General features: G+C 34.0%; 1 protein-coding gene across 4 annotated transcripts in view; it reads left to right on the top strand.

Annotated features, from left to right (window-relative positions):
• Window positions 1-8,730, top strand: part of CHD1 (chromodomain helicase DNA binding protein 1) — a 70,766-nt gene extending 62,036 nt beyond the window's left edge. For 3 of the 4 annotated variants that reach the window (XM_061424466.1, XM_061424465.1, XM_061424463.1), the window contains 4 exons: window positions 3,703-3,799; window positions 4,748-4,799; window positions 5,546-5,756; window positions 7,193-8,730. In XM_061424466.1, coding sequence (XP_061280450.1) covers window positions 3,703-3,799; window positions 4,748-4,799; window positions 5,546-5,756; window positions 7,193-7,538 — 706 coding nt within the window. In that variant the 3' untranslated portion in view covers window positions 7,539-8,730. The remainder of the gene's footprint in view (window positions 1-3,702; window positions 3,800-4,747; window positions 4,800-5,545; window positions 5,757-7,192) is intronic. The other variant, XM_061424464.1, reaches the window with a different exon arrangement.
• The last annotated feature ends 7,234 nt before the right edge of the window (window positions 8,731-15,964 follow it).

Genomic DNA, 15,964 nt, shown 5'->3' with positions numbered 1-15,964 from the left:
TGTTGTAATAAACAACAAAATGAAAACTAGAATGTGCTCATTATCTTTAATGAATAACTCAAGTACTTTATACATTAATAGAACCCAATAACATTAGTCACAATTTTAATTTCATTTATTTTTAAACAAGACAAAACTTGCATTTTACTTTATTAAAGTATAGTTGACTTCCACTGTTAGTTTCAGGTATACAACATCATGATTCGATAGTTTTATAGATTAGGTACCATACAGTTTTATACTATTGACTCTATTCCGTGTGCTGTATGTTACATCCCAGTGATGTATTCATTTTGTAACTGGTAGTTTGTACTCTTAATGCCCTTCACCTGTCTCACTCATGCACTTGTGCACGTGCCCTCTGGCAGCCACAGTTTGTTCTCTGTGAGTCTGTTTCTGTTGTATGTTCTACCCAACTGGAGTCCGTCCATGTTGTCCTAAATGGCAAGGTTGTATTCCTTTTATGTCTGCGTAATATTTGTGTGTGTGTGTGTGTGTGTGTGTGTGTGTGTGTGTGTGTGTGTGTGTGTGTGCGCGTGCATGCGCACGCGCACGTGCGAGAGAGAGAATTCTACTTCTTTATTCATCCATCTATGGATGGACACTTAGGTTGCTTCTTTGTCTTGGCTTTTGTAAAATAATGCCACAGTGAACTTTGGGGTGCATATATCTTTCTGAATTAGTGTTTTCATTTCCTTCAAAGAAGTACAGAGGAGTAGAATTGTTGGATCATATGGTAGTTCTATTTTTAATTTTTTGAGGAACCTACATGCTGTTTTCCATAGTGACCATACCAATTTATATTCCCAGCAACAGTGCATGAGGGCCCCATTTCCTTCACATCCTGGCCAACACTTGTTTTTCCTTTTTTACAATAGCTGTTAGGTGTGAAGTAATACATCTCGTTTTGGCTCTGATTTGCATTTCCCTGATGATTAGTGATATTGAGCATCTTTTCATGTACTGTCAGCCATCTGTATGTCTTCTTTAGAAAAATACTCAGGTTCTCCACCCATTTTTTTATCAGTTGCTTTTTTATATATTTTAATTTCAAAATAAGCTGTTTTAGTTTAATGTCAAACAATGGATAAAAATAGGATTTGGCTAACTAGTATATAAATTACAAAGATTTTAATATATTTAGTATTGAAGTTGTTGAATGGTTTGATTTTCCCAACCGCTATCTGATATCTTTCATGACTTGATATTAGCTATTTTTTCTTTCTTTCATTTCATTGATAATTGATTACAGAGAATAGTATTGTCTAAAGAATGTTCAAATAAAAAAGCTGAGTAATATTGACTCTACTTAATGAAGTGTTTAGGGGGAGATACACTGATACCTATACTTTTTCTTTGAAATGCAAACAAAAATTAGAGCAATTGAGAGGGATGGCTATATGGAATGATATGTGATGAAGCAGGCACAATAAAATGCTAATAAGAGAATCTAGGTGTTAAGTATATGGGTGATCATTGTAAAGTTCTTTTGTATCTTTGGATATATGAAAATTTTCATGTTGAAAAATTAACAAAATAGTTATGCATGTGTATTATGAAAATGTTCCATTAATTTAAATTAGCCTGCTAATATTAGTCTTGATAACTTGATAAGCCTTGTTAATATATTTTACTTAAGTAGCCAAAATTTACAGGCTATATGAAGTATTACTAGAGAAACAAATTTTGAGAATATTACACATATATATGCACATTAAATATAAGGGTTTGAGTGACTGCTCTTTAAATTGCAATACATTTTTGTAGTTTTTGTAAAATTATAGACCCAAATATTGATGAAGAATAGGTATCATCTTATACTGCAGTTAAGCAAACAGCTGTTCCAAACTAAATTAAAAAAGAAACGAAAGCACTTGAGAAAGCCACATCTGACTTAACAACACTGCTAAGAATTCTTTTAGAAATCACCAGTTATCCATCTCTGTATGCACATATGCTGGGATAATTTTGTAGTTATTGCATGACACAGATTTCTGATTTCCAGAATTTATTAACATTTAGCAATTTAGTAGTTTACAAGCAAGCAGCTCTTCACACATATCTGTGTTCAAAATCAAAAGGCTGCGAATGTTTGATCTTAGTGGAAAAAGAATTAGAAACCTTGTCCTTTGGCCTTACCTAGTCACTTAGTCTCATTACCCCATTTGTTTATTTTAAAAATTCTCTGCTACATCTGACTGTGCCTAACTGAAGGATGGTGCAGGTTAGGTACTTTACACAGTTAGCTCATTGAAGACTTCCTGACAGTGTATGTTTTGTAGTCCTGGGCAATTGATGCTTGGTAGTTGAGAGAAATACGTCTTGGCTATTAAGAAATACCCAAATTAAGTGCTGTATAATTTTATTTCTCCCATAAAAAGGAATGAGAAAAGTTATTTTCTAGCTAAGGATTTTTGCTTTTTTAGACTTTCTTCTGTACTATTGCTGAGAGATGACTTTCTTTGGGGAAGTCATTATTCACACATACAGGGTTTTATTATTTTTTTAAAAATCACATAAATGTGGACTTGTGCCTCAGTGGTAAAGAATACACCTGCCAGTGCAGGAAACATGAGTTCAATCCCTGATCCAGGAAGATCCAACATGGCCTTGGCGCAACTAAGCCCGTGCGCCACAGCTATTGAGCCCATGCTCTAGAGCCCGAGAACCGCATCTGCGCCGAGCCCGTGTGCCACAACTGCTGAAGCCTGCACACCTAGGGCCTGTGGCTCTGTAACAAGAACCCACTGCAGTGGGAAGCGCACCTGTCACAACTAAAGACTAGCCCCCATTCACCGTAACTAGAGAATAGCCCACGTAGCAACGAAGACCCAGCACAGCCAAAAAAAAAAATCACTTAAAATCTGTTGCTTGAACTCAGTAAAGATATTGATGTTAGGTAGTCCACTAAACCTCCATCGTTGGCTCTTTAGTAATTTCTTTACTCTGTTTATGTACGCAAGATTCAAAATCTTTAACATACCTACTGGAAAGCTAGAGGGTCAAGAAAAATTGTAAATATATGAAATTATTACTTTTATAGTGATGGCAGACAGACTTCGATTCACATGTCACTGATTTGTAGTGGCTCTGAAGAAGCTCTGTTGAGACGAATCCAAAGACTGCATCTGAATTTGTGAAGGAATACCATGGTCAATTACTAATCCTAATCCCAGCATTGGGATGGGAAGAGAGGCGTAAACATGGAATACTGTCCTGGGCTTACAGTGTCTGATCATGTTACTCTTATGACCATTACATCACAATTATAAAATGACAGAAGCCTTTTAATGCATTATTCAGGACTTCTCTTTCACAAGCTTAATCCATGTTTTCTGATGATATTTTACTTGAACTACTAACATAGTTTATTCCTTTTATATCTAATCTGAAACATAATATGAATCCCTTCCTAATTTGTAAGTTTACTTCTCTTTAGTTTCAAATCTTCAAATCCGAAGACTATAAAATGAAGGAATTTGGAAGAGAAGTAAAAGTTAACACTGTCTAGTTTTATTGGGAATCTTATCCACTTACGAAGGTTTTTTTGTTGGTTTCTTTTTTTTTAATGCTAGAAATAATATCCTGAGACTTTTTTCCAGAGAGGGCTAAGATGTGTGTGTTTCTGTGTATACTAAAGGGATTTCATTAAAAACTAAGTATTTTCAATCAGACTAATTAATTTGCCTTTTATTCTTCTAGAAACCTGTGGATTTTTGTATCTAAGTTTACTGAGTTCGATGCAAGAAAATTACATAAATTATATAAGCATGCTATTAAAAAACGGCAGGAATCCCAGGTAAGTAAATGCATCATTTTTCTTTATGTAATTAAAACAGATATTCTTCCTTATACAAGAATTCAGCTAATAAATGTAGAAGGAATAAGGGAAATAGAAAATCTCTATTAAAGTATTAATACCACAGTAAAAATTGCTGCAGGTGAGAGCTTCCAAGGAAAGCTAAAAATTAGTGGGCAAGAAAACAAGACACTAGCATAGTCTGAAAGTATCTCCTCCAAGATCTTTACTGATTACAAAGAGAAAAATCATAGCTTTGTAGAGGAGAAACCTGCCTTAGCTGCCTTAAACAAGCAGTTAAGATTAATGTCACCAGTCATAAGACATAGTGACACCATGAACCCCCTGTATTGTGTACTGAAAAAGGTACATCACTTTGTGGAATTCTTGGCAAAAAGGAATCTCATGAGTCAAATCATGAGAAAATATCCCATAAACCCCAGTTGAGAAATACTCTGTAACTGTCTAGTACTCATCAAGTGTCAAGGTCTTAGAAGACAAGAAAACTGTCCCAGATTGGAGGAAACAAAGAGGACCTGAGTCCCAGATTGGGTTCTGGAGAAAAAGAACCTTAGTGGAAAAATGTGAAATCTGAATAAAGTCTGTAGTTCAGTTAAGAGTATTGTACTAAAGTATAAATTTTTTAGGTTTGATTATTATACTGTGGTTATATAAGAAACATTAAAATTAGGAGAAACTGGTAAAAAGCATATGGGAACTCTCAGTACTATTTCTGCAGCTTTTCTCTAAGTCTAAAGTTATTTTGTTTTTTTTTTAAAAAAAAGTCATAGGACCCATAGTTTCTGCTTTTAAAAAATATCTGTTAATGTTACATTTATAGATTCTAATAGAGGAGACCTTCTTTTAGCATCAGGATTTTCTTTTTCATGTTTTACAATGTTGTTTGACGCCACTTAAAAGATTCTTACATATGTGTATTTATTTTAGCAGAATAATGACCAGAACAGCAGCTTGAATACGCAAGTGATTAGAAATCCAGGTAAGTCAGTCTTATTAATTGTTTTGGAAAGTCAGTTTAAAAACTGGTCTTTTTTTTTTTGCTGGGAGGGTGAGGTGTTTTTGATGATATATGCCCATGTTAAATTTAGTATCTTAATAATCCTTTTTAGCTTATTAACTTTTCATAAATCACTATTACCAGTTTCTAAAAAATATAGAATTGTTGAACATATTTCAAAAAAATTATTTGGAGTATTAACAGATTAGTTAATATTAATAGATTAATTATATTAATCTAATTAATTGAGTGATTAATTGCTCTGTGCAAGAGTCATAAAAGTATAGTCTGAGAAGGAAATGGGCCTTAAATTTTTTGTTGTGATTCTTCACATTTCAGATTAAAGTAAACCTATTCATAAGCCTTAGTATGACTTTTTATAAACTATTTTCTAAATGCTTTAACTGCTTGTATTTGGGAACTGGACAGTCAAGAATCCGCCTGCATTACAGGAGACTCAGGTTCAGTCCCTGTGTTGGCACGATCCCCCTGGAGAAGGGAATGGCTACTCACTCCAGTATTCTGGCCTGGAGAATCCAATGGACAGAGGAGCCTGGTTGGCTGCAGTCCATGGGGTCGGACAGGAGTGAGTGACTAACACTTTGACTTTCTCACTTTCGTTGGTTGGAGCTGAAACAGGAGTTCTTATAATCTAGCAATTAAATTATTTTGTTTACCATGTATTTTTTTAAGTCATTAACAGAGGTTGGACACTTTTATCTTAACAGATGTAGAAAGATTAAAAGAGAATACAAATCATGATGACAGCAGCAGGGACAGTTATTCGTCTGATAGACACTTATCTCAATATCATGATCATCATAAAGACCGACATCAGGGAGATTCGTACAAGAAAAGTGACTCTAGGAAGAGACCTTATTCTTCTTTTAGTAATGGTAAAGATCATCGTGATTGGGATCACTACAAGCAAGACAGCAGGTAAACTTGACAATTTTAAAATTTTGCATATTGATGTCTTTATTTGTTGTGTTTGACTTTATTGACCAATTCAGTTTTCAGGTAATCAGAACACGTCTCATGTAAAATAAAGGTTAAATAAGAAAAAATAAATCTCTCTATTAAAAATGGGTTTTTAATTATAAATTTAAGGTCAGAGTATACAATAAGAAAATATTTAGTGTAGGGAGTTCTATAATTAGTCATGGGATTCATTGTTGGTTTGGCGAATATGGGCTAAAATACCTTTCAAAATATAGTGAGGTAAAATAAAAGATTGATGAACTGTGGCTGAAGTGCGATGGTGAATTCTACATTCCATTGCATTAAAAAAACCTAATTTTTGTTTGAATAATTAATTTATGTGAAAACAACTCATTGAGGTTAAATTTAATCAAAGCAATCTGAAGATAGTCCTGAAATCACGAAGTTTTCTCCACATATTGTTTTTTTAAAGTCTAAGTAGTAAACAACTGGAATATAATAACAGAATACATTTTACTCCTGTTGATAAGGGGATATTTTCATTTAATAAACCAAATAAAAATACCGAAAAGAGTAAAAGATCAGAAATTAAGAAATTAATAGGTTTGTTTGTATTTTAGTTGTGCTCACTAAAATTTCTTCTGAGACGCACAGCCACATTATAAACTTAGAAAAGCACACAGTGAGAAAGAAAAGCCATATTTGTAGTGGTATATGTTTATAATTTCACAGACTTGCATAACAGTTTATATTGCTTATAATAAGGACCTTTTGTGAACAAAAAAACATCAAATTATATTTGATGTATTTTATTTGAAAAGGCTAACATCTTAGAAATTACTTTTCATTAAACTCCCATAAATTTTTAGCAGACTGCCACATGCTTATGTGTGGAGTAAATTTCACAATGATTTGTATATCAGGTCTTCCTATATAAATAATCAGATTAAGGAAGCTTTCAATAGGCATCACCAACCAATAAAAGTTCTCTTTTATAGATATATTTCATAGACTGTTTTAGAGGTTTTTATTTATTTTTCCTGCTGTAGACTCAAAAGGCTTTGATTTCAAGGGTATTTTAGATGGATATAGTTGTCTTAATTCTAATTAATTACTTCCAATAAAGATGCATTAAATACAAATGATGCACAGAAGAAAAAGTAGCAACCAATCTTAAATGGCCATGTGAAGTTAGATGCCATCTGAAGTGCTTTGTATGGTTTCACTTTAGTTTTATGAATGGAATAGTTTTTCCAAAGACATGCAGAGATAATTTTTCAGTGATTTTTAATGAACTCACGAAATTTTATGATGAAACACTGAATTTGTATAAATTAGAAATATGCATTATTTTTGTTTTATTTTTAATAAGATTTATTTGGAAACATTAATTAGCATTGCTAATTTAAAATTCCTGATTTCTCTTTTATTAGATATTACAGTGATAGAGAGAAACACAGAAAACTGGATGATCACAGGAGTAGAGACCACAGATCAAATCTGGAAGGAAGTTTAAAAGACAGAACTCATTCTGATCATCGTTCTCATTCAGATCATCGGTTACATTCAGACCATCGATCAAGTTCTGAATATACACACCATAAATCTTCCAGGGATTATAGGTATCACTCAGATTGGCAGATGGACCATAGAGCTTCCAATAGTGGTCCCAGATCTCCACTAGACCAGAGGTCTCCTTATGGCTCCAGATCTCCATTTGAACACTCAATTGAACACAAAAGTACACCTGAGCATACCTGGAGTAGTCGGAAAACATAACGAAAACTGATACTGTCTTTCTGGACTTTTCTTTTAGCCATATATCATAAACCAACACAGTAATTGCCTTACATGACTTGAAAGATATAAACAGATCTTCTGTCAGTAGCAGTATTGTTACTTCTTTCCAGGATGCAAGGTCTATTATCCCAACAGAAGAGAAAATATTTTTATATTTAAGGATTATGCTGCACTGTACTACAAATATTGTAGTACTATTTTTTTTCTTTTTTAAAGAAATGGAAAATGTTTACTATTACAGGGACCTCAACACTGCCCTTCCATGTAGGCTGGATGAAACTGTTTTTAAGTCAGTGATTTTAGACTGACGTCCATTTAAATTATGTTTGTATATGAACTTTACTCTTACCTGTGATCATGTTTCAGGAAGGAATGAAAGAGAGTTCTTTTCTTAATAAAGAAAACACGCTCAAGGACTTTATTCACTTTCCAAAGCTACTTGTTTACATTGTACACTGCGACCACCTTGCCGCTTTTCATCACAAGCTTGAATATTTAAATTCTGTACTTATATCTGTAAAATAGCCAGGAATTTCCTGTTTGTGATCTATTATTATGCCTTTTTACACACACACAAACAATGGCTGTAAATTATTGTAAATGAATTAAATGAGCTTTCCTTACTTCCTTCCCCTTCTCAGGCTTTTTTTGACTGTTCCTTTCCCTACCAACTCAGGCCTTCTTATTGTTTAAATATATATATATATATATATATCAGTGTAATAACACTTTTTAATGATTTATCTCGATGGAATCATTGTTTAGAATGTAAAAAAATGGGGAAAGGGGCCACTTAATTCCATTATAGTCCTTTTTATATTGACTATTTTATTAGATACATGTTATTTCTTTCCTTTTCCCTTTTTTAGTCAATATTGTGTATCAGAATGGTGAGATGATCTGTAAAATCTAAACTGCATGCTCTGGAAACATTTTTTTCAGATGCATTTGGTTTAAAAGGGTAGGTCTCTGAACACTTCCAGAATCCAAAAGGCCAAAAGTTATTGTAAATCCATTTGTTTTCCTTTCATGTGGGCAATAATGTCAAATGTGCTATGCAGCCAGGTAACATTTTAGATAAACTTGATTGACTTTTAATAAAAACTGTTACAATGCACACTGATTGTATATAAAAACCTTATATATGACAAATTAAATTTAAGAAAAAGGATATGTGGGCTCCTGTAATTTTCTGCTGCATTCTTATTCCCTCAAGCACCTAACTTCTTTTTTTTTAATACTAACATTTAGTTTCCAGAAAAGAGTATTTTGGTAAGCAGTTGAACATTGTTAATTTGTGGCACTACAATTAAATCTATTTTGAAGAATATATGAATATATGAAGTAAAATTTAGATAATAGAAATCTTTGCTGGACTCTTGATTTTCTGCAGATATTATTTTAGAATGCCTTATATTTATTTACAGATTTTTTTTTATTTTGTTATATTCAGTGGGAATTTTTAAATCTTGTAGCATACACTCTTGGATGTGTGCTGTGATATAACACATTTGAACCTTAACTTTGACAAATATAAGTATATTGATATATTCCTATAATATTCTTAAATGTGTCTGTAGATTAGCTGTGGGAATGATGTACAGATATTTGTCTATAGATATATTTTTAATATTTTCCTTTTATCCAGTTAGGTCTAAAATTTACACTATGTGTACTAAACAGAGCTTCTATATCCCCCCAACCCTTTTTTAACAGCAGTGATTCCTGTTTAGATAGTTATCTTGAATGTCATTTCCTGGTATGTCAGATAACTTGTGGAATAACTCAATTTTTATAAAAGTGATAAAACAATTTAATGCTGGTATATGTTTTTGTAAGTTATTTTTTCCACTATTAGTATAAATGATTACTTTATTCCACAATATAACATTTAATAAAAAATTTGTAATGCTTATTAAAGTCATATTAATACAGCTAACAGATCAGGGTTGACATTTTCCATTCATCACTCTGTAGCTGGGACATTCGCATTATATCCTATTGTGAAAATTTCATAACTCAATACTACATTTTTGAGACAAATGAAATGGACTCTTAGCTTTCTTAACAGTGCTATGTTGAGTATTTCAGGCAACTAATCAGCTGAGTTGAATGAAAAATCTACAACTGTATGTAACATTTATTAGTTGATGGCAAATACGTTCATTATTTGTAAGAATCAACAATTACGTAGAAAAGGAACAAGCCATACATTTTAAAAGACAAAATGGAGAAAAACATCAGTACATACGTATGACAGGAAACATTCTCTATAAAAATATGCCTAATTTTTGTCTTTTTACATGCTCATTCTGATTTGCCATTTTTATTCATTTGTGTTTAATTTTTTAAGAATGAGGTTATGCATAGTACTGTACTAATTAATCCTCCACCTTAAAAATATACAATAAATGATTCTTATTAAAAGCAATGGTCTGCGTATAAAGAAAATATTCTTTGTTTAGGGTATCTTAGAAAATAATTTTCAGACTGGAAAGCTGTGAAAAACGAGTGTGAATGATTCGTTTGTTAATTTCAGAGTGAGTGGGTTAATAAAATGAGAACCTTTGAAGTTGCATAAAATGTAGACTACACATGTAATTTCTCTTGAGCTCTGTCTTTGAGGTTAACTAATGGAAGGTTTGTGTAGATTATATGTTGGTTTACCCAGATTTCATTTCCTTGAGCTTTATCCAGAATATACACAAAAGGTAGATGGCATAATACTATCTGCACCACATACTGCTGCTGACTAGAAAATGATCACTGGACTATCAATAACTTTGAGTGTTTTTAAGGTGGGATTTGAAAAAACAAGTTTTTTAAATTTATTTATTTTAATTGGAGGTTAATTACTTTACAATATTGTATTGGTTTTGCCATACATAAACATGAATCCGCCACTGGTGTACACATGTTCCCCATCCTGAACCCACCTCCCTCCCTGTACCATCCCTCTGGGTCAAACAACTAATCTTATATACGATTTTTTCCCCTAGACTTTCCCAGCTTCATCTGAAACAGTATGAATTGGTAAATGTGACTGTACTGTTAAAAGTTTCTGCACTGATATATTTAAGCATGTTAACATAGATACTTCTATTAAACATTATTTATATTCAAGGCTCGATTTAAAAATGCAAACTGTTATATATTATTGTGGCACTTTATGCAAGGCTGATGGATGGAACACATTTAAAAGGAAGCAACTAGGTAATAGTGCACCAACAAAATATCTTGAGAAAATGGTAAAACTTCTGTGTTAAAATTCTTAAGGTGTTTACTTTTAGACATTTAAAATAAAGTTCAATTAAAATTCTATTTTATCCTGGAAAAGACTACGTTGATAGTGATTTTGCAGAATGCTTTATGCTAATTTTTTACTTATTTTAGCACCTACCTAATAGGTTGATTTTATTACAGATAATCTTTGGATTCCTTATAAAGAAAGACCTAGATTTAAGAAATAGTACTTATGTTAAATAATGAAAGATGAGATTACTTGGTAAAATAGAATTTAAAAAATAGTTTCAGATTGTTTTCAAGTCCCTATACAAGGTCTCCAGGGGGGCTTCATGTGCCAGATTTTCTATTGTAAAAGGCCATTAGCCACCCTGTCCTTCAGTTAAAAAAAAATTTACCCAACCTTTACTTGAAATGGAATTGGTAAGTCAAACTCCCAAATGAATGAAATGTTTAATTTTAGTTTCATGTTCTCTACATTTGAGTTTTGATCTAAATATTGAAGTATAAACAGTCTCAAGGAATTCCCTAGCTTATAATGATCCTATTAAATGATCATTACCTGCATTGATGACATACATATTAACACTTCACATGCAGAAATGTGCATTGCCTTGTAGTTTCATACTGTAGGCTGCTGTTAGATTTCCAGTTTGTAGAATGAACTGTGGAGTCGAACTGGCACTTGTTGCTTGTGTTATCCTCTTTTTAATTTTAAAATCTTAGCTTTGCCTCTGGTGGTATAGTTTGACTGTGCTAAGTCTAGGTGTGGTGTTTTTTTTTGTTTTTTGTTTTTTGGGTTTTTTTGTTCAGGTCTTGCCTCTGCCCAGTTGGTTTTACTTTCTGGAATTCCTATGGTATTCTAGCCTGTGATTTTTGAACTTCAGTTCCCTATCTCAACAACTTTACTGTTTTTCCTTCTCTTTCCATTTCTGTGCTAAGTATCTTCAACTTAACCACTCCCCATAAAGTCGTCTCCACTTAGATATCTAATGTGTGTGTGTGGTCAGTCATGTCCAACTTTTTGCAACCTTATGGACTGTAACCTACCGGGCGCCCCTGTCTGGAGTTTTGCAGGCAAGAATACTAGAGTGGGTTGCCATTTCCTCTTCCAGGGGATGTTCCCAACTCCAGGATAGAACCTGTTTGTCTCCTGCATTGGCAGGCGAATTCCAAAGATTTCTAATAGATACCTAATTTTAAAATAGTAAAACTTGATTCAACACTTCACCAATGACGTTTAAAAAAAAAAAGCTTCCAAATGTTCCATAATTTTTGATGAATATACTCTGCATTCACAGCTCTCTATTCTATGACACTTTCCCTGTAGCTACTTCTGTTTGTTTTGCCTCACTCATGTTACTCCCATTGTTTTTAGAATACACCCAAGAATAGTCTTGGGTCTTTGGATTAGAGCGTTTTCATCCCTGATTTGCAAGAAACATGTTCCCTCGCCTAATTGAAGTCTCAACTTAAGTATCATCTCAGGTCTCTATATTTAAAGTACCCTGCCCTTATTTTTACATTCCTTATCTTGCTTTCTCTTCTAGTGCCGAACAATTATTTGACTTTTTTTTTGCTTGTTTGTTGTTGGCTGTCCCTTCACTAAAATGTAGTTTTACTTTATTTTGTTCACTGCTGTATCCACAGCACCTGAAAGAGTGCCTCACATATCAGTTCTATTTTTTCTTCATTATTTTGATGTCTCCCAGAAATGCTGTGCTCCATAAATGCCAGCTTTATCAAACTTTTCTTTCTTGCCACTGTTACACGATAGGTTAGTATCAACAGAAACTTGTGTGTGTGTTACCAGCATCTCTATTACTAGTCTGTTTACTATCTTTCAGTTTTTAAACCTAATAAAAGCATCTGAGACATTTGAGAAATATAGAAACAACTAAGTCTCATTTTCTATGAATTAAAGTTGGTAGAGAAGGGCCCAAGTAATATTTATAGGGATTTTAATATTTATTGATGTGAATAACAGGTTAATTCCACTGTTACAAATAAGCATGCATATGCTTACAAATAAATGAAAATTTGGTTTCTGGAACTCATGGCTCCTTAGGAAATCTAATGATACTTTGTGAAGAAATGTTTAGAGATGTGGTATGTAATAGGAAAATATAAGACATTTTAATGTATATTTCTGAAAGGAAATGTTTTTACGTGGCATGCCACTATCTTTTCCTACTGACAAGTAAAGAACAACTTGTAAAGACACTATAATGCAAGAGAAATAGGTTGCGTTTGCAGTATTTTTAAAGTGAAATACAAAAATCCCCTTTTTATTACTGTGTAACATTTCTTGTATTGGATGTACTACAGTTTGTATCCATTCACCAACTGGGTTTTCAATCTTTGGGTTATGAATTAAGGTGCTATAAACATTTCATACAAGTGTTTCTGGTAGACATATTCTTATCTTTCTTTGGTAAATACCTTGGAGTAGGATTGCTCGGTGGTATGGTAAAACATATGTTTAACTTTACAAAAAACTGCCAAATCATTTTTCAAAGTGGATATACCATTGTATATTCCCACCAGATGTGAGTTATTACTCTATTCATGTTAGTATTTTGTAGTATAGGTTTGGTTTTTTTGTGTGTGTTTTTAGCCATTCTGATAAGTGTGCAGTGATAATTTGCATTTCCCTAATGATAAGTGGTAACAGCTTTTAGTGTCTTTATTTGCCATCCTTATCTCTTTCGTAAAGTATCTGTTCATGTTTTTGTTCCAGTTTTATGAAACTTGATACAAGTCATCTATTAGATAAGTTTCAAAGGTTTTCTCCAGGTGTATGACTTGTGTTTTCATTTTCTTAATGATCTCTTTTGAAATGCAGACTTTAAAAAAATTCTCATAAATTCCAGTTTATCCACTTTTTTTCTTTCATGATTCACTAATTGTGTATAGAAATCTTTGCCTAACTCGAGGTCACAGAGATTTTTCTATGTTTTCTTCTAGGAGGATTATACTTTTAAGTCTATGATTCATTTCAAGTTGATTTTTATATGTATTATAGTATGAGTATGGATCAAAATTGTGTGGGGGGTAAGTTTTCTTGTTCTTTGTTTTTGGAATATGTGTATCCCATTTTTCTAGTACCACTTGTTAAAAAGACTGCCCTCTACGTGTGGGTCTGTTTCTGGGTTCCCTGTACTGGTCTATTAGTTCATATTTCTAGGCTAGCACCACACTACCTTGGTGACTTTATAGTAAATCATGAAATCAAGTAGTAGGAACTTTAAATTTTGTTCTTTTTCAAAATCGTTTTGACATTCTAAATTCCTTTGCTTTTTTTTTTTATGTATATTTTAGGATTAACTTTAATTTCTACCAGGAAGCCTGCTCGGGTCTTCATTGAGATTATATTGAATCTATAAACTATTTGGAGAATACTGACCATTTAACAATAATTGAGACTTCTAACTTATTTACACTTGATGTATCTCCTTTGTTAGGTTTTAATTTCATCAGGTACTGTGATTTTTTTTTTTTCTTTACCATAATACAATTTTTATTTTATTTTATTTTAATTAATTTTATTTTATTTTTAAACCTTACATAATTGTATTAGTTTTGCCAAATATCAAAATGAATCCACCACAGGTATACATGTGTTCCCCATCCTGAACCCTCCTCCCTCCTCCCTCCCCATACCATCCCTCTGGGTTGTCCCAGTGCACCAGCCCCAAGCATCCAGCATCGTGCATTGAACCTGGACTGGCATCTCGTTTCATACATGACATTTCACATGTTTCAATGCCATTCTCCCAAATCTTCCCACCCTCTCCCTCTCCCACAGAGTCCATAAGACTGTTCTATACATCAGTGTCTCTTTTGCTGTCTCTATTATACAGAGTGAAGTAAGCCAGAAGGAAAAACACCAATACAGTATACTAACGCATATATATGGAATTTAGAAAGATGGTAACGATAACCCTGTATACGAGACAGCAAAAGGTACTGTGATTTTTCAGTGGATAAATATTATATAGTTAAATTTACCCCTTAGTAACTCATATTTTTCTGCAATTATGTTTTATTTTAATTTCAGTTTTTAAGTGTTCATTGTTTTGGGGATTTAACCTTTACTCTGTGACCTTGCTCTCCTTCATGGATCACAGCCTAGTCATGGGGAAGGGGCTTACATAACTCACTGAAGCAGTGTAGCCATGCCTTGCAGGGCCACCCAAGACAGACAGGTCAAAGTGAAGAGTTCTGACAAAATGTAGTCCACTGGAGAAGGGAACAGCAAAGCAGTCCAGTATTCTTGCCACAACAACCCCATGAACAGCAAGAAAATGCAGAAAAATATGACACTGGAAGATGAGCCCCAGAGGTTGGAAGATGGTCCAGTATGCTACTGAGGGGGCTTCCCTGGTAGCTCAGATGGTACGGGTCTGCCTGCAATGCAGGAGACCTGAGTTCAATCCCTGGGTCAGGAAGATCCCCTGGAGAAGGAAATGGCAACCTACTCTAGTATTCTTGCCTGGAAAATCCCATGGACAGAGGAGCCTGGTGGGCTACAGTCCCAGGAGGGTCACAAAGAGTTGGACCCAACTAGATAGCATATTCAAAAGCAGAGACATTACTTTGCCAACAAAGGTTCATCTAGTCAAGGCTATGGTTTTTCCTGTGGTCATGTATGGATGTGAGAGTTGGACTGTGAAGAAGGCTGAGCGCTGAAGAATGATGCTTTTGGACTGTGGTGTTGGAGAAGACTCTTGAGAGTCCCTTGGACTGCAAGGAGATCCAACCAGTGCATTCTGAAGGAGATCAGCCCTGGGATTTCTTTGGAAGGAATGATGCTAAAGCTGAAACTCCAGTACTTTGGCCACCTCATGCAAAGAGCTGACTCATTGGAAAAGACTCTTATGTTGGGAGGGATTGGGGGCAGGAGGAGAAGGGGACGACAGAGGATGAGATGGCTGGATGACATCACCGACTCAATGGTCGTGAGTTTGAGTGAACTCCAGGAGTTGGTGATGGACAGGGAGGCCTGGCATGATGCGATTCATGGGGTCAGCAAAGAGTCAGACACAACTGAGCGACTGAACTGAACTGAACGACTTCACTTTCACTTTCACATGCTACTGAGAAAGAGCAGGGGGCAATTACTAATAGCTCCAGAAAAAATGAAGTGGCTGAGCCAAAGC

This window comes from Bos javanicus, chromosome 7 (genome assembly GCF_032452875.1).
Source record: "Bos javanicus breed banteng chromosome 7, ARS-OSU_banteng_1.0, whole genome shotgun sequence".
NCBI lineage: Eukaryota > Metazoa > Chordata > Mammalia > Artiodactyla > Bovidae > Bos > Bos javanicus.
This window is presented reverse-complemented; position numbering and strand designations above follow the sequence as displayed.